This window comes from Temnothorax americanus, unplaced genomic scaffold (genome assembly GCF_048541705.1).
Source record: "Temnothorax americanus isolate GAGA-0224 unplaced genomic scaffold, ASM4854170v1 Scaffold6, whole genome shotgun sequence".
In the NCBI taxonomy this organism is placed as follows: domain Eukaryota; kingdom Metazoa; phylum Arthropoda; class Insecta; order Hymenoptera; family Formicidae; genus Temnothorax; species Temnothorax americanus.
The window spans coordinates 3,813,425-3,835,557 of NW_027509751.1; the positions used below are offsets into that span (position 1 = coordinate 3,813,425).

At 41.6% G+C, this 22,133-nt stretch overlaps 3 protein-coding genes across 11 annotated transcripts; 2 read left to right on the plus strand and 1 right to left on the minus strand.

Annotated features, from left to right (window-relative positions):
* Positions 1–31: 31 nt before the first annotated feature.
* Positions 32–1,604, plus strand: LOC143905196 (transmembrane protein 170B). The gene is made up of 3 exons (XM_077420424.1): positions 32–477; positions 814–919; positions 1,001–1,604. Exons 1-3 carry the CDS (start codon positions 375–377, stop codon positions 1,194–1,196), a joined length of 405 nt encoding a protein of 134 aa, XP_077276550.1. The 5' UTR covers positions 32–374; the 3' UTR covers positions 1,197–1,604.
* On the minus strand, positions 1,551–5,045 carry Ufl1 (UFM1 specific ligase 1). The gene is made up of 5 exons (XM_077420405.1): positions 4,803–5,045; positions 3,702–4,279; positions 3,341–3,487; positions 1,903–3,264; positions 1,551–1,811 (listed from the first exon to the last, which is right to left on the minus strand). Exons 1-5 carry the CDS (start codon positions 4,880–4,882, stop codon positions 1,675–1,677), a joined length of 2,304 nt encoding a protein of 767 aa, XP_077276531.1. The 5' UTR covers positions 4,883–5,045; the 3' UTR covers positions 1,551–1,674.
* Positions 5,046–5,119: 74 nt separating this feature from the next.
* Kar (monocarboxylate transporter 10-like protein kar) lies at positions 5,120–22,028 on the plus strand. 9 transcript variants are annotated; one of them, XM_077420407.1, is made up of 11 exons: positions 5,785–6,052; positions 6,368–6,872; positions 8,265–8,413; positions 13,284–13,839; positions 17,796–17,947; positions 18,045–18,318; positions 18,575–18,713; positions 19,215–19,380; positions 19,520–19,766; positions 19,914–20,057; positions 20,351–22,028. In XM_077420407.1, the coding sequence occupies exons 4-11, from the start codon at positions 13,344–13,346 to the stop codon at positions 20,596–20,598; spliced, it is 1,866 nt and encodes a 621-aa protein (XP_077276533.1). In that variant the 5' UTR covers positions 5,785–6,052; positions 6,368–6,872; positions 8,265–8,413; positions 13,284–13,343; the 3' UTR covers positions 20,599–22,028. The 9 variants fall into 9 exon arrangements, with proteins under 9 accessions (XP_077276536.1, XP_077276541.1, XP_077276533.1 ...); XM_077420408.1 differs by lacking the exon at positions 8,265–8,413 and having other exon boundaries at positions 6,368–6,663; positions 6,743–6,872; XM_077420410.1 differs by lacking the exons at positions 5,785–6,052; positions 8,265–8,413 and adding an exon at positions 5,120–5,212.
* Positions 22,029–22,133: the final 105 nt, after the last annotated feature.

The window sequence follows — 22,133 nt, forward strand, 5'->3', positions numbered from 1 at the left end:
CTCGTAGATTTCTACCGATGTCGACTGTTATCGACCGAGCAGCGATGAGCCAAGTTTGACAGCTACGTATCGACGTTCGGGTCTTTTCTCGACCGCTCTGTCACATCTCGTCGAAAATGAATATCCGTTCGCGCGATTCTTCGCTGTCCCTCGCCTCTCGCTGTCGCGGCCGCGGACTGCGGTAATTCTGCTGCTGTCCGTTAATAATTTCGGAGTAACGCCCTAACGATGGCCCCGACATAACCTCTCGTCGACGACTGCCGAACTGGCGCGGAGGAAAGCGAATTATAATTAACGAGGGACTCGCCAACGCGTACAGGGACGATTGTACGCGTCCAAGTTTTGCCGCCTCTTCCTTTCTCATTGGCACCCGAATGGATACGCAAACGAACGTCAACCTGCCAACGCGGCCGCAAATGACGCTGCGAAACGTGAACTCGGGCAACGCGTTCTACATGCCTTTAACGTCGTTCGCAGGTAAACAATCGCTCGCGAATACCATTTGTCCATTTATGACCGATCGCGGTCGAACTGTATACGAGCGACTTGGACCACAGGCTCCGATCCACTTCGATTGGCGATTAACTCAATCAACAGGCTCACCCGCGGCAAGATTTCTAAATTACGTTTAGCTCGCTAGCCTCGGTTTTCAAATCTCCCTTCAACCGGCAGTTCCATTTGTTGACAGAATACCTACCGCAGTCGCTACCCCGACAAGTTATTCGCCGATTGACTTGATCGAAGCGCGATCCGAACTCGCCTTATCTAAAAATATCTAAAATTGTGAGTATTGTCGATCTCTCTACTTTTCAGAGATGTGGTATCAGATATTTCTCTGGGCCCTGTTCTCCTCGATATTCGTGCACACTATCGCCGGCGCGATTTGCTTCGCCACCCTGCGACAGCACAAATACGGCAAGTACGTAAGTTGTTTTCTATCTGGGGTGGGGGGGAGGAAGAAAAAATGGCTCGATTCACGATATTACGTATGTATCCACAGATTCTTTCCGCTGCTTATCATAATAATGGGCGTACTGTTGCCGCTGACGTCGGGCGTCGTCAGCTCGGCGGCGGTCGCCTTCGTGTACAGAGCGTCCGGCTATCAAATGCCGCCCTTGTACGCATTGTTTTGGGGTATCGGGCAGACCGTGGTACCGGTGTCCGTCGGATTCACGCGAATCTTAGCGACTTTGTAACCTGTCGTTACGAAAACCACACTTGTGATATTTACGTGTACATATAAAAATGGCGGTCAAGTTTTTTTTTTTTCCACAATTATACATATGTACATACATAGGTAAGTCTATTGTAGGCATCCAATTGCATTGACGTTCATTAGTGAACCGAACTGTAAATACGGCAAAGATTGTAATGTACTGAGAAGATAAGTATATTGCGAGAATTTCGTGATAAGAAACAAACGCATTTATCGAATATTGCAGTGAAAGCGTCAGAATTATTACACACACATATATATATATATATATATATATATATATATATATATATAGACATAAATTAGGTCACGGTCTGATTTTTTAAATTGTAAATATGTATATTGTATATTTTATTATAAAATACAATGTTAATTGATATATAACAAATACTTTTACAGAAAATGGGTCCAGACTATGTTACATTATTCATATTATACAGCATTTTGCGTAATCCCTCTCAAGATTTGTCTATTTTCACATGTTGCTTGAAATTGTTCGCAATATTTTTTATGTCCGCCAATCCTTCCTCCAAGGCCCTGGAGGCTTCCATTTTTGCGTTTTCGTCAGGAGAGCTTAGCAAATTGAGTACTAAATCTAGAAAAAAAGCGCAATATATTTCCAATTAATTATATTTTACTGTAAGGAAGCTCTTTTTTCAAGGATAGTCTTATAAATCGTTACGTACCGTGGTATCCAGCCAGAGTCGACGTCGTATTGGGCTCCAAGTGCCGTTGAAGGAACGCGAGAACCGTTGTTACGTGTCTGCCAGACATGTGTAAGGCGTTCTGCGTGACAGCGGTGAAGAGCACGCTCGTAACTAGGTGTAACGTTAACGCGGGATCTTGCGTGGCGTTCAGCTCCTCCAGCAGAGCCTCCCTGTGCGCGTGCACCTGCGGCCGCTCCTTCTTTTTATCGTACTTCTTCAGGACCAGACAGCAGGCTGCCATCGCCCCGTCGACGCTGTTCAAAAAGTCCTCCACCGAATCTCCCATCGCCGTCTCGTGGATAGCGGTCAACGGCTCCTTAACGTCCGCGGGCAATTCGAGCAGCAGTCTTTGCCTCGTTTCCGTCGTGAGATTTTCCGCCACTTGCAGCATGTTCTGTTGAGCAGCCAATTTAAATATACTCGTCACAAAGTCGAGACCTAGAGACTTGAGCAGGTACTTGGTCAGTGAAGCTTGATCCGCCTTGTCCAGATGTTTGATACCTTTGTCGAATATTCGAATGTTCGTTATCAGAACGTTCAGGCGTTCGCCGATCTCGCTCAGGTTCGTGGTCTTGTTAGATCGCGCCAATTGCTCCGCCAACGACAACGCGGACTTGTTCAATTTCGGTTGCAAATAGTACGCTAATTCGTCCGCCATTTCCTCGATAACGGATACGTTCTCGTCCTTCATGACTTCCGCTTTCACTTCCTCCACGGATATCAACGCGATCTCATCCTTGCCGACCGTCGTCCGCCTCGCGTCGTCGTCTTCGTCAGAGTCATTTTCCCGCGTCTTTCCCCGAAGATATTTCTTCTTCGTAGACTTCGTCCTGGTTTCTCTGCCTTGACTACCGCCGCCCGCTTTACCAACGGTTGCCTTTTTCCTTCGTTCCTCCTTTTTGCTCACTTTACTCTCAACGATCACGTCCGCGGATTTAGATTTCAATTTACTCTCGACGACATATTGGATCCACTTTCCGCTAGCTACCATGTCCCGAGCCTTTTGCTCCGCCACGGCTTCGAGGGACTTGATTAAAGTCTGTAGAAATGCCTCGGAGACCACAACCGTCTTCGCGAATATATGCACGTTGACCCTCGCCTTCTTCGTGGCTAATTTGAGAACGAGTTCCGCGTCTTCGTCGCTAAACACAGACGGCAGGAGGGGATACAGATCGACGAAGGATCCGGTCGCAACGGCCTCCTCGATATTGGCGTCGACTTGATCCGTTACCACCGTCCCCACAGCCACTGACTTTAGGAAGACTATGCTCTCGTTCGGAAAGTGACGTTTCGCAAAGCCCGATGGGTCCGATATCCCGAGTCTTGTAAGGGCGTCATATTCTGCAAGATAAGAATAGATTAAATTACGTGACACGGGAACTTCCTCTAGGAACTTCCTACAAATCGCACACTTTACCCAAGTATCCGTTCTGTTTGTAAAAATTTTCAACCCATTCATTTTGACTTTTAGAGTATACGGTGGGTATGTAAATGCTGTTTCCACTCTGTTTCCCAGTTACGACTCCTGGCACTTGTTTCACCTCTTGCAAACTATCCAGGATTGCTACACGTGCGACAAAACAAGTTAAATAGAAGGTCTGAATATTACGAGAACGAATATGGTTTATGAACGTGGCAACGGAATTCTAAGGAATAGATCTAGAGGTAAGAATATAAATTGGACTTCTTCGACGAAATACAATAGCCTGATATCGTTGAATTCGATAACGTAGGAAGAAAATAGTAATCATTTACGCGGTCACTGTATTTGCACTCACGGAAAAATATTCTTTCCGACACGCCGCACTGCCCCAGTATTGCGGACAGCGGCGTAGGCTTCGCGACGGCGGCCAGGGCGCCTTTGATCTTCGCCTTATTTCTAGCGATAAAGCTCTCGGTGTAAAAGACCTTGGGATCTTGGGAGTCCTGGGTGGCGTGTACTATCTTCCCAAGTTCCTTCTCGACGACCGATTGCAAAAAGTCGGCCGGTAGATTGTAAGTGAGCGTTAATTCGGCCACGTTGACGCAGCCGTGCTGTACGAGCTTGTCGTTTATCTCCTCCGCAATTTTACTAACGTAACTCCTATCGATAAGTTGCCCCAGGATCACCTTCAGCCCCTTGTCGTGCCTCTCGATCTCCGTCACCGCTCTAGTCACTTGCGACAAGTTGACGTTAAGGATTTGCGCCAGGTCGACCAAGCTGACTTTTCCACCGTGAACGTACAGCTCGTCTCTGATCTCCTTCCCGAGATGCTGCGGCGTGACGTATTCTTTGCCGTCATTGGTAAATATAATGTCCAGAAGCTTGTTCTCCACCAATGTCGTTATGATTTCTATACAATTTCGCTCGGAGAGTCTGCGATATACATATAATTGTGTTAAACCGTACTAAAACTGACAGAAGACGAAAAATCTTGCTGATATATATTACGTAATAAAATTAATAAATTAAATTTTAATCAATCGAATTTTCGAGCACTTTTTAATTTCAATGTCTATAGAGAAAGGCGATGAATATATACGTTTTAAGATCATTAACAATTACGGAACACCGACTATATTCTTGTCGGAGTAATAAAATATAATGAAACACCGATCTTGAAATCCATATCTGTCAAATTCGTCAACTTGCAACCCAAAATGCCATATGTTTAAACTTATTTGGAGCTCTCGCAAGCTGCTACCGTGCAAAAATACATTCAAAATATACAAGTCAAGCACAACGTTTGCGATTCAAATGTGATTTATTCGCGGGCCTGAGATGCCACGTCGTTATTTTACAGTTTTTTTTTTTCGTCATTTTACAGTTATCGGGAATTCGCCATCGTCAGAGAATGAGGGATTAGGTTAAGCAGAGATTGGAGCAAAGGGCGTCTCACTTTTGCAAGGTCGAGCTGAGCTGCGCCTTCTGAAAATCGGCGGCCAGCCGCTTGACTTCCTCCCAGTCCACGCTGGACATCTTTCGGTCGTTTTCCGTGCCGTTCTAAGCTCACGTTGAAACTGGAGGAACGTGACGGAGGTCGCCGACGGTCGCCGACATGGACAGACACGCGACGCGCGGTACGGTTGTCGGATTGTCACATCCCGGATGCTACTTGCCACTTGCGTATACGGCACTGGCGGCGGTGAGCTCCGAAATATACCGACGGGCGACGGCACTGAAAAGTACTACGGTTCGCGTCACGTACACCGTAGCCGTTCAGTGCTGTCAGTATACTTCGAACAATACAATACCCTAGATCAGGTAACCGTACTACGTGTCACGCTTTTCGCACTCCAAATGAGACAGGTGTGTGTAATTAGACATATTGGATTGATTATCTTCATTTCTGATTTATATCGATATAGATAAACTTTAATCTGAGTTTATAACTTATTACTTTTCATCTTTTTCTAGTTCTAACGATTAAAAAGCTAGAGATAAAAAGTAATCGAGAGTTTAATCGAGATTAAATAAGTTAATCTACATCGGTAGAAATGGACGTTATTCAGCGAGTTTCGAAGCTTCTGACCTAAAATTCGCTCCACGTGTGCCACTCGACAACACGTGCTCGCGCGCGACCCGCGCGCGTGCGATCGAACGCGGCGGTAATTTCGAATCAGATTCTTCAACCCGGTTCGCGCGCGCGTTCTCCGAAAATGTTACGTAACGCAACGCGGCATCGCATTCCTCGATCGGTCGAACGGCGATCCGGGTGACCCGGGGCGACGCCGCGTGGTCCCCGGGGAATCGGAAACCCACGGTCCCGTCATCCCGAGGAAGGACAAAAAATGGCGGCGGAGGGCGGAGGGCGGAGGGGAGGGGGCGCGACACGCGGGACGGGGAGGTTTTTCACGGAAGTTCACGTTGCTGGCGCATGTCAGTCGCCGTCGCGGCATTCGCGCGGTTTCTGCGTCAATGACACGTCACGAGTCACGACCAGCGCAGTCGTCGTCGTCGTCGGTTAAAAGGCCTGGGCGAGCGCGGAGTTGCTCGCGGCGGCGGCGGCGGCGAGAAGCGAGAACCGCGAAATCCCTCATGCGGCATACGGTGATGCGGGCGATGGAGATCAAACCTCAAACCCCCGTGGGGTACGTGGACGATCCGATCGTATACTCGTCGCGCGCGGCTCTCGCGCACACGCTTTAGGTAATTTCCCAAACGCTCGTCCGCCTCTCCGAGTCAAGGTCAGTCAGTCGGTGTTAGGTCAGCTCGATCAGCTGGGTCGTGCTCGTTGAAAATCAGGTGGACGCGACCGGGGGGGGGGGCGTCTCGACGGTCGATCGTCCTTTCCGTTCGCGAACTGCTGACATAAAGAGAGCTTTATATCCTATCTTTTATAATATCGTATTTTTTTTTTTTTTTTTTTTACAATATACTACCGCTGGAAGCCGGGAGACACGTCGCCCAGGTTTCCGTTCATCGTTCGTCCTATATTCACGCTTTCGATGGATTTGTTTCTAGGATAAAGGAGCGCCGCTTGGATTTTGGTGATGAGTACGAAACATATATATGTTTGTCGGCTCTATCATGAAGTTCCACTTATTGTCATTGGATTAGATAAAATCAACGATTTGCACTTCGGACAGGAGGATTGAGAAATTTGACCTCGGATGGAAGGAACTAGAGCGAAACTGTATTTTTCACGAATGAAAGTTATTTCGGAGTGCTATTTTTTAATTCTAATTCGGACAGACTTCCGTGTGGATCCACATTTCTGTGCGGATCTGAATCCAGGATGAATTTTTTCAAAGCGCGATGTAAATCCAAGATTTCCAGATACGTTTTTACATTAACGTTCTTTACATTTATTAATAAAGTTTCACGTTGAAAATCCAGCTTCTTTGACGATAAGCGCGGGATGGAATTTATACATGAGCACGTGGAGTTCGTTATTCCGTTACGTATACGTGAACACAGCCGATCTGATACCGCAGAATTTGAATCAAGGATCCATTTTCTCAAAACGGTATGTAAATTGAAATGTCTATATATGTAGATACGTTTTTACAATAGCTCGTTTATTTGAATTTTACGTTGAAAATCTAACGTTTAACAAATAAACGAATACTCACGTGGATTTTATTACGCGCCTGGACACAAATATATATTAATTATTCCTATAGTTGCAACGAGAGATATATGGCAGTGATATAGACCGACCAAGGCCGAACGGCGTAACTTCTTGCGATATTTATTTCTTATCGCTTCGGGTTGCCGCGGGATACACCGATAAGGCTTCGCACGCACTCTTCGGAATGTTTTCGCCTCGTCTACGCCGTGCTATTTTCCCTGCCGCACCTCATTCGTACAGCATTCTTCTACGAAAATTTCGACCTCGATCTCCAATTTCCACGGGCCTATCGAAATCGTTAAGGATAAGCCCGGTGATTCTCGACAATCTTTTTTCTTCGCAATTTTCTTTTTCTTTCGCGATCCGAATTTACGCGCCGTGGTCACGCGGTCCGTCCATCGTTATCGCCGTCTCTATATCTTTCCGTACTCCCCCCCCCCCATGTCCCCTCCTCTGTCCCCCTCTTTTCCATTCATCTAACGCTCCCTTTTTCTCCTTCAATTTCTCTTCTCCTCTCTCTTTTTTTCTTTCTTTCTTTCTCTTTCTCGGTATAAGGCCGACGACACGCACGAAAACGCGAACGTTGGAACTCGCGCGGGTCGGCTAATCGCGGTCGAGGCCCCCCCCCCCCCGAGAAAATGAGGTCTATCATTTCGAAATTCTCGACCGCGATTGGCGGACTCGCGCTTCCACGTTTTCAGCTCGCGTTTTTGCAGACGCGCGCGTCGTCTGCCCTGCCCGCGCGCTTCCTTGGCGCTTGGAACTTGGAACTCTCCTCGCTCGGCCGGCGGCCCCTGTGTCTGTCCCCCGCCTGTCACGCCTCCTTAGTTTACGCCCGACGTCGCGATCGGTCGGCCGATCCCCCCGAGGTCGATCAGCCTGGGCGTTCTCCGCGGTTTCTTTCTCCCCCACCCACCCTTTGTTTTCTTCTCTCCCTCCGTTATTCGCGGTGCCGACGCGATTCCGGGAAAGTTCGCCATCCGTCCGCCACGTGCTCGAGGATCGTTTAAAAATCGGTATGATATAATGAGCGGCGTCATTTCCCCGTAGATCGCACATCTTCTCTTCCAGCCGTACCGCGCGGCTTCTCTTTGAAATAAAATAAGCGGCGTGTAATCAAATGTCGGGAGGACACACGAACGTAGAGACAGGTTCGATATGTTCGTTCTCCGCCTCGTGTGCCGAACTGTGTACTTTAGTTTTCGAACTCTGTACTTTCCATATGGTTCTTCTCCCTTTTCCCTTCCCCAACGTCTAATTATAATTCTATATCTGTTTCATTTTAAGTGCAAAAAGTGGAGTAGCTGAATAGATCTTCGTCTGTGGATGAGGAAGGAATTCCTATTTCTATCCACGCACGTCTCTGCTCTCCCCCGATCGAGTCGCGAAGACTTCGAGTCAGATTCTTCAAGTCGGTTTCGTTCGAGTTCCCCAAGGTTATTTAAATAAATAAATTCGATTAAGTTCAATTGATCGATCATCACGGTCAAGGTTGAAAGTTTTTATGTTTTTGGAGTGGCGATTTATTTCGTGGAGAAAAAGGGCGCGAGGAGGAGAAGATCGAGTATAGAACTCGCGTGAGAATCGCTAACGGGAACGAGAGAGGCCGACGTTTATTTTAACGTCCCGAAGTTCTAAAAGTGACTCCGAGCCGGGTGCGAGTCCCGATACAGCAGCCGGGCAGATGTGCCGCAACGGGGAGAAAGAAGGCAGTAAAAATTTTGAGCCGAAGCTAAAAGAGATAAAATAAAACGAACGCATGTCCGCTATAATAATTATACTATGATAATGATATACTTTTGGAATAACGCTCTGTTGCGTAGTCAATTTGTCAATTGTTTGAATTAAACGCGTGTATTTTAATTTGTGCTCTTTATTGTTTAAATATTAGATAAATAGTAATATATTGCAATATTAGCTTTAACTCTTCATGTTTATCTTTCATGTGGCGAGACGGATCGGTTTCGCGTGATTCTCGCATGATTTTTGCGTGATTTTTGCTTCCCGTTCATCGACAAACGCGAGGTGTGTCCCGAAGGACTGGTATATATCTCCGAATTTTCGGAGCTCCGGCTCTGCTTTTGCGAACGGGCGCCGTTTAGGGCGCGCCGCGACTTTCGGTCACGATGAGTCATGGACCAACCGATCGGTTCCGATTTACAAGGCATTCGTCGAGAGGTCTTATAACCAACAGATACCATCGAGAAGAATTGCAGAAAGAGAAGAATGTCCGCGCGTGCGCGCGTTATCACTATTTTGAATGTCTAGCACGATTCCTTTTAAAGTGGACCGTCGGTTGCGGCCCGCATGTGCGTATAACGTGACGACACCCGCAGTTTCGCGACGTCTCAAATTACGCGAATTACGTAGAGGAATTGCCATGAAATGAGAAAAAGAGAGGAATATCGTAGCGTGGGATGGACACGCCTCCTTCAATCTCGCGAGTAGTTCCGCTGATCGAGCGGCGACGGCGACGGCGGGCGGCGCGTTTTGTTTGTACAAGAGATCTTCAGGTAGCCACGCGCGAATATCTCGTTACACGCTCGGCCACGTGCGATGTGCGATCTGACGCAATAGCGGTCGGCGCTCGCGACACGCGCGAGGATCCTCTATTGTTCCTATATAGGCTGAAGCGCGAAACGAATCAACGTTGACTGCCCATTAGTGACCGCCGGCGTTGTCGAAATTTTTTTAAAAAGAAATAAATGTTATTTAATATAAAATTTTGAATGGCATAAATATTTAGATGATAACATCGAGTAAAAATGTGCAATTTAACATACTATTTTGAGAATATAGTCGTAATTACATTTAATACTCATATTTGATCATACTTAATCATATTGCACGTTATTTTATCGTATATACTTATAATAATTATGTGGCGTATGCGATAAAACATAAAATTCGTTGGGCAAACAACGTGACAAGATTATATATATGCCTCATGCACAAAGTTATATACATGTAGCCGAATAAATTAGTTGCACGGGGTGTATCGCTTATATTTCGAGTCTCGATAACAAGCAGATATTTTATACGCGCTTTCGTTATAATCTCACTGGCTGCTGTTTTAAATTAAGCGATAAGGGTAATTATATGCGCATCGAATATTGCCTTCGCGCTTGTGCCTTTAAAAAACTCCGTTTGTCTGCACTGAAACAGAGAGAAGAATCATTCTTTTATTTTTTGAAAATTTCTAAAAACTAATTCTTCCAGAATTTTATTCCAAATCCATGAAGTCAACTGACGTACAACTTTTTCAAGAGCCTTTGTGACAACAATCTCGGCGAGTGTCTCTGAAATGTAAATATATTTTTTCTTGCGTGCGTCGTACGATCAGTCTTTGCGTACGTCGATGAATCGGGACGAAATAGTCTCGTGTCAGAAGCTTTTGAAAAGAATGTTATTCCAAGAATATGTTCTTTTTTTTTTCAAATAAGCTTCTAATAATATTCCAATCCGCTAATGCGAACGGTCGCTTCGTCAAGCTGCGAAGATATAACTCGCCTTTCTTTTAGTGCACGTTATACATTAATGAGAACTTATTCCGTACATATGTCAACCGTGAACCGGTCTTGACTTAAGGAGGTTGTCGTTCCGATAAAGAAGCTCTTATTCCCTCGGATCTATTTATAAATGATACGCATTGTCGCCTACGCTTCCAACTTGCGTCTCGAGATCCGTGCGAGGAGATTTATGCTTCGTTTTAGTCTCAGCTTTTTTGAGAGGCGGAGGAGGGGAGCAGCGCGTGATCGATGTTATATCGATGATGATTTATTTAAATCGTTGAGGGCTATTAAACGTTTGACACGAGGTGACGTCGTACTCTCTCGTCTCACGAAACTTTGAACTGTATAGAAACTGAGATCCACAGGCTGCGACTATTTCGTTGAGCAAAGGACCGAGCGGAACCAGGGAAAAACCCCCCTTTCTAGCCCCCTGATGGTTTCCGTCCTTCTACGATCGCACACGTTGTACGAAGCTAAGAAGGGAGGGGAAAGGGAAATCAAATGTTGCGCAAGGAATTTTCGTCACGCGAGCCGACACGTCTCGCTGTCTCAGCAAACGTGTTCCAATTGTTTGTTCCAATTTTTAATGCAAACCGATGCGAATTACAGCGGTTATCGCGGTAAAACGCGCATCGACGCGTCACCCACGCGTCTCGCCATTTCAGCAAACAACGATTGTTTATTCCAGGTTTTAGCTGCAAACCGATGCGAATTATTGCGATTATTTCGGAAAAACGCGTATCGACGCGACAGTAAAACGAGGTCTGAAATCGGCTTGCCATTATAATTAGCTCGTTAAGGTAAACTCCCGGATGAATCGTTTGTAAGTTATGGTGGAGATTGAACTGGTTTTATCCCGATCGTGGCGTGCAAACGTGCGAAAGAATTCGAAACTGTGTTTCTCAAACGACAGTGAATTTCAGCTCGATTGCGAGTACCATCGATAAATGCTGACAGTTATTAATCCACGTGTCTTTGATTGAAGTAATTAAACAAGTTTTATTTTTAAAAATACACGTTCTTCGATTTAATATTGCAAGATCGGTCTAACGTTGATCGGTTTAACTGATCGCATCGTCCACTAGTTTTTCCTTATGTTGAAAATTATGCAAGAAAAATTAACATTTCATTATCTTTCAAGGTACCTTTCAAGGTATTTTTCAAGATCTTTACTACGTTTACGCGCGAGCGTTACTTCTGTAGTAACTTACGATATATTACTCGCTTATGCGGAGTAAATTATAAATGCAACGATTATCGCGTTGTTCAAGCATGAAAATAACACTGAGTTCTGTGAGAAAACTCCAGCAAGCCACAAACGCGTTTTCTTTCACGATTTATTTTTCTTTGCCGTAAAACATTATTTCAGATTAAAATAAATGTTTTATGACATAATAAAATATAAATAATAGATAATGAAAAAAAAATGTCTTTAGTTTCCTGAAGGTTTATCGTGAAATCGAGTGTTATTCATACACGAAGAATGTGGCTGTCAATGCGTTAAGAATTCACTTGTCGTAATCGAAACACTTGCGTTTTTCATCGTAAGAAAATAATCACGTTACGTCGCCTGATCATTTTACCAAATAACCGACGCGTTTCGCATCTTTCACGGCGTTCGAACGAAAATTCGCTATTGTCTCGTGAAAGAGATCCGCGACAATTGTATTAATTAGTAGGGAGAGTCGTCAGCTTCTCAAGCTTGCTTCGTCATCGGTGCGATTAGAATCGAGGACTCGATATTTCGGCTGGTATCTGCAAGATTCGCGGGGCAATTTTTCAGTGTGTCACACACGTAAGATATTACGCATTTTATCGTTCTACGTTGCGGTAGATTTTTTTTCAACTTAAATAACAATATTTAGTTCGAACTCGATCGTGGACATTCGCGCATAGTTCGCACGTAAGTATTTATAGATCTGAGGGATCAAAAGTGTCTCACGATAGATTAACAATCGCGCGCGCGCGCGCGCGCACGCGGTCCTCCTACCTTACACCGATGTGTCAAATCGCCAAAGGTGCAGTTAAACGGTTAAGCCGCAGTCTTTGAAGCCACATTGTCTGGCTTCAAAGACTAATCAAGCCCCGCATCGCGGACTTTTGTGTGCCGGCAAACGGGGCAGCTAATATGTCGTTGCGCATCTTCCATATGCGACGAGAATGCTCGTGGGCGGAAAGATTTTCTTCTCGGAGACAAGACCGATTTTGTCGTGCGCCGAAAAATTTGTCGCAACCTTTTTACGATGTAAAAAATATGTACCTAGATTTATATATATATATTTTTTAAACAGAAACGTACGATATTAAAAATCAAAAATATTAATAACGATTTCTTTTGTCGAGGAAGGAGAGGGATTTTTTGGTAGAAAAATGTCTCAGAATTTTTATGAAAATTTTAAGACTAAAAATTTTTCAGATTTTTAAATATTTTTTCCCCGTTAACATACCTCTGTAGAAATCTGAATAAATACAATAAAATGCGCGCAATTTATCAGAAAATTCATAAATACAAATACTCAACTCAAATGTTCCGAAAATACTCATCTAATTATTTCTAAAAAATTATTCATAAATCTGAAAAATATGAGAAATTCTTAGAAAATTTCTGAGAAAACGTGAGAAATTTTTTTCACCAAGGTTAACTCTCGATTATCCTAATAAATTGTCATCACGTATCAACGTGATGGAAGATCTTGCATTTTTCACATTTCTTACATTTCTCACATATAGAAGCTATCTAATCGGGCACTTCAATTCTGGTAGAATTCAAAATGTTCTTTTGCTTTATCAAAAGTTTACAGATATCTCGACAACGAGCCGAGCTAATAATCGGCAAGCGTAATCGTCGATAACGATGGCGATCGGCGAGGAGGCCGGCGATGGGGACGTCGACGGGTTCGGTCTGGAAGGCGACGGGCCGATCCGAACGATCGATCACACAGACGTGGATGATCCAATCGGCACGTCGAGCCACGTTCGGCGCGGTCAGGCAGACCTCGACAATTCCGATTCGGGTGAGGGCAATCCCCTTCTGGCTGGGAGCGCGCCAGTAACGATTGACGCGCCGATCGGGAAGCTGAGGAGGATGCACAAAGTGGAGAACGCGGTGGCGGCGCAGACAGACGGAGACGCGATGTGCCGAAAGGTGGACCCGGTCAACGACGAGGAGGACCGCGCGAGCGAGCCGGCCGTACCGCCCGACGGCGGCCTCCGGGCTTGGATGATCATGATCGGCAGCTTCACGATCAACGGCGTGCTCTTCAGCATCATCAACACGTATTCCCTCATCTATCCGGAGCTGCAGAAGCGACTGACGGAGGCCGGCGAGACCGAGGTCTCCTCCAAAGCAGGTGCGAAACTTCCCGGCGAGGCATTAGTCTTCTAGAAAATGATAACACAAGGCAATAAATAATTGATTGATCTGAACGAGCGAATATTTTCGATGTATGCGTTCCGTTAGTTGCGCTTTGGCAGTTGTACACGGAAAAAAAAGAAGTGCCCGATCAAGACTTATATATTCGTATATAGGCAACAATGTATAATATTCTTATAAGAATTTCAACTTTTCACATTTCAACTTTTTTTTCTTGATTGAACTACAACATAAAAGACTTCAGTCAAGCAAGTTTTCTTTGTTTAATGCAACATGTATCTCATTTCAAGATTATAGATACAAGTTTTGAGATTTGACACTTCTTTTTCTTCTGTGTAGAGAGCACACATGGCAAATTAATTAATTATGGAATATTGCATGATACGACAGTGCGTATTGTGAAAATCTCGGCTACGTTTTCATGAAACCTTTCAATGTTTGTACGAACAGTCGGATACGACCAGACCTTGACCTGTCACTGATGCCACTAATTTGTTTAAATTTTGTCACTAACTGACGAACTATATTGACATTCGCCACATTATTTCAACTGAAATTGATGTAACTTGCGCAAAGTCAGTCATCGACGAATTGTCTTGCTAAAACATTTTCACAACGCATACGCGCTGTTGTATCGTATAACGCTCCATAATTAATTTACCACGTGTGCTGTCTACAACTGACAGAAACGCATACATTCAAAATAGCGGTTCATTCAAATCAATTATTGTCTACCCTGTACTGGTATCTTATTAATTTTTCTCCTTTAATCTTGTAAAAAAGAATTGCTACATGTGTGCTTCATTAATTTCATACTCTCCTTGTGATATCCTGGAGAACAGACAATTTATTCGCGATAATTTATTAGCGTCGACAGTGACGATAATATTACAATACAATCGTTTGACTACAATGTTGCACTTCTATACGAAGAAGTTTAATCGGGCGTTCGATCGGGAAGGATTTTTCCGAAATCGAATTGTAAAGAAGTGATATACACGCGTTCACGCGTACTGTTGAAAAGATCAGGTGCTGATTTATGGAGTGGAATGCTGACAAGTGTCCTCGCGTAGATCAAGAAGTGCAAAGATTATGTCAATTATTTATCACCCTCGAATGCGTTAGAGTGTTTATTCAATGATAAAAAAAAAAACACGAATATTCCTTGTATTTTTCCGGCTTTTTTCAAACAAATATACCGCGACGCATTTCGTCAGTCTAATTTGTTTTTCAAAATGTTATTATCATAGTAATTTGTATATTAAGGTGCCTTTTCACGTTGACGCTCGACGCTCATTTTCAGCAAGCAAAAATCTTCAGAAACATTATCTTTTTATTTATATATGTATCCATAAAATATTATTACTTGAAGATATTACTTGAAAATAATTAATATTTTACGTATTTCGAAGTCTATGTTTAATTGTACTGGGACGATTAACGACGATTCAGCGACGACGCTGAACATTAAACAAATTCAACTTCATTTCTTTGACGCTAGCGTCAAAGCGAAACCACCACGTTCACCTTGTTGACGCTCATTTTCAGCGTCTCATGAATTGGCACCTTTATAAAACAGGTACTTTTATCGACTCTCGCATAAATTTATTCAAATGACGATCGAACATTTCAAGTTTTTGTATTTTTATAGTACAGTATAATAGCAAAATATGCTCCCTCCCCCCTCTGATTGTACTGCTGTGTAAGATGTTTGAAAAGTTATTCTAATTGCGTGAAGGTCAATTGCAGTAACAAATTCTAATCAAAATCATAGCAGTTTTGCAGTAATATAAGACGAATTTTTAGAGAGTGTTTGCTTCAGGATTGTAAATTTATATAATGGTGTGGACGTAAAAAGTTCATCGTTATAACTTAGCTGATATAAGGATCTTCTTTTTTTATTTTATTATTTTATTATACAGATATAAATCTCTTGTTTTTCATTCTTTATTTTATGATGCAGATTACATTAACCTTTAGATATTTAGGCTTTCGCCCGAAAGCCTAAATATAGGCTCTACGTGTGATCGGAACTTTGTATATGTTACACATAAGATATAAGCACAACAATTTGAGGACTTTCTAAGAGGATTAAAACTCATCAAATGCCGGCGGTCTAAAAGTTGGTCATTGCATTTACTATATTTGACATTAAAAATTGAAATGGGATCTATGTCGAAAGAAACTTGAAATCTTGTTGCTTAGGATCTAATTATAGTTAAACATTTTTTAAAAGAAAAAAATGTCTAATATAAAAAAAAGTTTAGATTATAATCACATTTATAACTAAATGTCATATAATGAATAGAATAATGTTATATGGAAAATAATAGAATTTAGAGAGAGAGAGAGAGAGAGAGAGAGAGAGAGAGAGAGAGAGAGAGAGAGAGAGAGAGAGAGAGAATATAAAATACAAGATATACGTATGCTCTTGTATTTTTTATTATTTTATTTACCTATATATAATTTATATTTATTTATTGTACTTATATAGCAAAAAAATTATGGTATATAGTACTTATATACCAAAAAAATTATGGTATTCTAAGAATTATTGAATATGTTCGCTGATTATACAACTGCTTTAGATATGGATTATAATATATATGGATTTCTTATCTTTCGCTAATCGCAATAGTGATCGGCCTTTAATTTATATTAAATGTACAACTGTTTCTTTAATATCGTAAAACAGATCTTCCAATTCGTTTATATTTAATCGTATTAAATATACACCGCGTTTATAATACATACGTATTGCATAATCGATGATAGCGATTTGATGAGCGGGATTAAAATTACTCTAAAGCGTATCTGTATCTAAAGCGTATCTGTTCAGATAACGCGACAATCGTGCGACGATCGCGCAGATTCAACGCTCGCGATACGAGGCAAGGCTTTAATTGCTTTTCATAATTATATCGTAATTTTGTCGTACCGATTGTTATACGAATATATGGAATATTTGAGGGATTCTCGACCGCGGTTTGATGAACTCCATTATCCGGTCTCCTCCAGCTTTTCTCAGTTTCGATAACGCTGTATCAGTTATACGAACGATGCCTTTTATTACTATTTTCATATAAATTATGCGTTTGTCTTCGCTTTAGCCTCGCCTCGCCGTTTGCTCCCTTCACGCTTAAATCGTTGAACCGCGTATAGGAGGAAGAAATTATCCGATCGATGCCATAAATTAAAGTCACGAGATTGATTGTTTACATGGGCAGGGCCCTTAAACACACCGAGGAACCCAACGACAATTAGACAGTCATTTATAGTAATAGAGGCTAATTCGTCTACTTGTCGATGTTACTTTATCAACTTAATCGTTGATTCTGCTCCTAACGAAAAGAGAAATAATTCATAAATTGCCGGCCTAGATATGCGCTATTAATTCACAACGTGCATCCAATCGATCGTCACGACTTACGGCGATCTCTAATTGACGTAATTACCTCGTGCATCATGTTGATACCCGCACGTTTATTGGCATCTCTTTATTATTCGCAATGAAACGATGAGAATGCCTTTTGTGCGCGAAGCCTGATATGTGTAACAGAATTTTAATTATATCTATTTAATCATGTGAAATTTTTGTGTCCATTTCTACCAATGTAGATCAACTTTAATCTCGGTTTATTTTTTACTTTTTATATGTTTTTCTAAATCTTAGAACTAAAAAAAGAAAATAAAAATAAGTTAAACCGAGATTACAGTTAATCTGTATTGATAGAAATAGACATTACAAGTTAAGATACAAGTGTCGAGGATATAACTTAAAAAATAGAGCAACTAACGAAATGAGCAATGTTGAAATTGAAAGAGATCAACGATCGATGGATGCCTCCCTTTTTACTGTGGTGCAGTCATTTTTTAATCATCCTGTGAGAATTTTATTATTACTTATCGGGCATCTTGGAATTGTTATTTCAGCTTTGGTAGGCTCGTTAACTATCGGAACCACGTTCTTCCTGTCGCCGGTCGCTGGGATACTGACGGATAAATTCGGCATCCAGACAACCACCTTCGTAGGAGGCGCGATCGCGTCTGTGGGCCTGCTTCTCTCCTCGTTGTTGACGGACAAGGTAAACGGAAGGCAAGAGGGACGCTCGAGTCTTTTCTAATCATCTCTGTTCGAATTTTGCTTCGGAATCGTACATCTCGCCGTTTTGCGTCTGTCAGGTGGAAATGCTCTTCTTAACGTACGGCGTCATGTACGGGCTTGGCGCGAGTCTCGCTTACACCCCGAGCCTGGCGATACTGGGCCACTACTTCAAGAAGTATCTGGGTCTGGTGAACGGCATCGTCACAGCCGGAAGTGCGATATTCACAACGTTGCTGCCGTCTCTGATGGAATTCCTGCTACGGCGTTTGGGCCTGGAAGGAACCCTGAGAAGCTTGTCCGTCTTCACGGCCATCATCATGGCTTGCGCGATCCTTTTCAAGCCGATACCACGTAAGGCTTCCCTCGCAGGCATTTGCGTAATTTTACCCAGTGTATTTGTTAGCACATCAATGACCGGAAACATATTAGTCTCATCGAGTTTGAATCATCATACGAAGTTGTCAGTCCTTGAAATCGATAAAGTTCTCATTATATAGGATTTTTGTGATTGTATTTATCTTTTATTTTCCGTCGTGGTTAAGTTTTTCTTGATTGATGAATTTTTTATTGATAATTAACAAAAGGACTAACGAGCACCTTTTTTCAGTAACTACACCGCAGAAAGACGAATCGCAGCTCAAGTCGAAATCGATACGAAGTCGTCTGAAAGAATTCGTGAACGTGTCTATCTGGAAGAAGAAGCGATACGTCGTATGGGCTTGCTCTATTCCTATTGCTCTTTTCGGGTGAGTCGGATATTTACGCGATCATTAATGCTTAGCGCCGGCAAATTCAGAGATTGCGAATGAAGCGCAATCTCGGTTTATCGCAGAAGTGCAGCAAAGATTGAACTAAAATAAACGATCCCGATAAATCGCCATTATCGCATAAGTAGCTACGTCACGAAGACCGAACCCAATTAGATAATACCAATAAATCATTTTAATCGCAAACTAATCATCGTCTGATTACTTTGGTCTGCGAAATCTTTTTTGGAAGAATGTTTCAAGTATTTATTAGCTGCACGTGGTTGCTGATCTTTCTTGCGAACAGACATTATTGTTTTTATTGCTCTCTCTCTCTCTCTCTCTCTCTCTCTCTCTCTCTCTCTCTCTCTCTCTCTCTCTCTCTCTCTCTCTCTCTCTCTCATTTAAATGTAAAAGAATTTAAAGGAACTGACTTTTACCACATGAATTCTGTTTTATTTTATTTGTACGGAGATAGAAAAAACTTGGTTGTTATTTCAGATACTTCGTCCCGTACGTTCACATAGGAAAGTTTGTGGCTATGACGTTCAAAGATGCCGATAGCAAGCTGCCGGTTATGTGTATCGGCATTACGTCCGGTATTGGTCGTTTAATTTTCGGCTACATCGCCGACTTGCCAAAGGTGAACCGGATATTCTTGCAACAGGTGAGTACCCGACAGGGAACTTCCAACGCGATCCGTTTAAAATTCTTGTAACTAAGAATAAAATATCCCACCACTTTTCTTCCCCTCATTGGAATCTCGATATGTCTAGATACAAAAGAAAATAGAGAATCTCTTTCAGATATCGTTTTTAAGTATCGGCATTCTCACGATGCTCCTCCCGGTCACCAAATCTTTCTTCATGCTTCTGGCCATCTCGCTGGGCATGGGGCTGTTCGATGGATGCTTCATATCGTTACTTGGCCCGATCGCCTTCGATATTTGCGGCCGCAGCGGCGCAACTCAGGCCATCGGCTTTCTTCTGGGGATGTGTTCTATACCTCTAACGATTGGCCCGCCAATCGCGGGCCTCCTGTACGATCATACTGGTAATGATTCTAATGATCCGCCTCACGTATCGATAACAAAGAATAAAAATGTGACTTGTAGGGGACAAGCGGCAGGAAATTTATTTTATTTCATACAATCTCGAATGAATAATTAACAATATGTATTGCTTGTTGTGCTATTATCAGGTACCTACGATTTGCCTTTCCTGCTAGCCGGCATTCCCCCGATAGTGGGAGCGTTAGCAATGTTCCTAATAAGGTGTGTTAAAAATGACGATGAAAGATCAGACGACCCTGAGAATCTTCCGAGCAAAACGGATTGCCAGAATGGTCGGTAAAACCAGGTATCTGTATATCATCAATTTTATTCATTGTAATACGGATTTTGTACCGTGAATCCTAGAGCAAAGAAATGTAGCTTTCGCGTGCTTTAATGTTTTTGTTTGGAGAGTGGTTTGTCGCAATATGTGTCACACGAAATATTTGTTGCAACCAGATAGTATTGTCAAACTTGCTTTCGTCTAACTGTGTTTAGTTGGCCTATGCCCTATAATGTACTGCCTCCGCCGCACGCTTGTTGATATTTAATCATATTCTGTACTTTGAAATTGTAAAATTTCCAGGGGGCATGAAGAATAACTGTTTCTCACCGGCGGGCACCGTCGAGAAAAAATACGAATCAGCAGTGCGAGAGAAGTACTGTGCGACGTGCGAAAACCTGCCATCGTCTCAGCGCTATCGTATCCAGCTACCGGCTGAATTACAAAACGGTTTGGTACACAAGTACGCCAATTACTGCAGATATTCGGAGAGCGTACCGTTGCTTTACGGAGAGAGGATCTCACGATGTTTGAGCACAAGTGTCTCTTAGCAAATCCTCAATCGCTTCATATGTTTTAAACATTTAAACTCTCATTTTGATGTCGCAATTTCTTTCGCTCTGAGGAATTTAATTTACTCGTTATTCATCTTTTAAAGGAAGATGAAAATCTGTCTTTTGAGATAATTTTCTATTGAATCTATTGAGAAACATTGTTTCGTTTTTTTATGTTGCGATATAATAAGTGCACAGGGGAAGGAATGTGTATATATTAATTTTTACTTAAGACATAATTTTATTATAATGATTATTATTAAGTTAACGATACTGAATTTTTTAACTTTGCGTTTCTGAAAAATGGCAATAACCATGTTCCATCAATTTTAGGGTGTCCTGAAACGTGTACCATAGTTTTGGAAAAGCGTACTTATATCAAAATGATCAAATTAAGCTTTCCTACTACAGAGATATATTTTAAAAACATAGAAATCAAAACATCAAATATTAAAAAAAAAGAAAAATATACTGTTTGAATCATATATTTATTAGAATGGTATATCTGATTAGAAAGAAGTTATATTATACAAACGAGTATGATATATATTTTAATTATAAAACGTGCCTAATAGAAACAAGAATGTGATTATAGCAAAACAATGATTACTCGATAAAGTAACAGTAGGGTAGTTATATTGTTCGACATTTAATTTTTTTTCTTATAGGAATAACAAAAAAAATGAATGAAACTTAGAAAAGAATCAATACATGAATTACGTTTTTCCAAGGTCAATCAGCCTGTTATAGACGCAAACATGATGCATTTATAGGGAATATATCGTTGATTTACTGATTTAACAAAATGTTTCGCAAAACACAATTCGTCAGATTGTAGTGTGCATTATTAGTGGTATATTTTAATCAGCATATTTACGTGCGTTATTAACTAAAAATTAATCTTAATTATATTTGTAATATATAAATATGAGACGAAGTAGAGCGTTTAAATTTTACTCAAATCAATATCGATCTGGCTATATCAGCCACACAGGTTGCATTTATTTTTTAAATATTTTGATGTACTATATATATATGCGTAAATTTTTTAACTGATTGCATTATATAATTTTTATATTACTGTTTATTATTTGTGTCACACAAAGGATCTGCAATTTATACAAATTACATTATTTTATATTTTCTTGTATTATAGAAAAATGACTCAATATCAACGTTTGACTCTGTTATTAATTAGCTATTTTTGTGCATGTTTTAACTTCCTCGCGTTGGAGTATTATTCCATTATAAAGTTAATTTTATAAATAAGTAAATTAATTAAAAGAATAAAAAAGAATATATATCAGAAGGAATAGTTATGTATATGAAACAAACAGCTATGTTGCAGTACAATATTTGTTATTTTATACAAGAGGCGGTTAATATGATCTACATAGAAATATATGAATATTGTACGAAAAACAGTATTATTTAGTTTCATATCTATTTAAGCCTGAATCCTTATTCCATTATTCATTTATGTGTATGTAATATAAAAATAACACTATAATTACAAAATTACATTATATAAT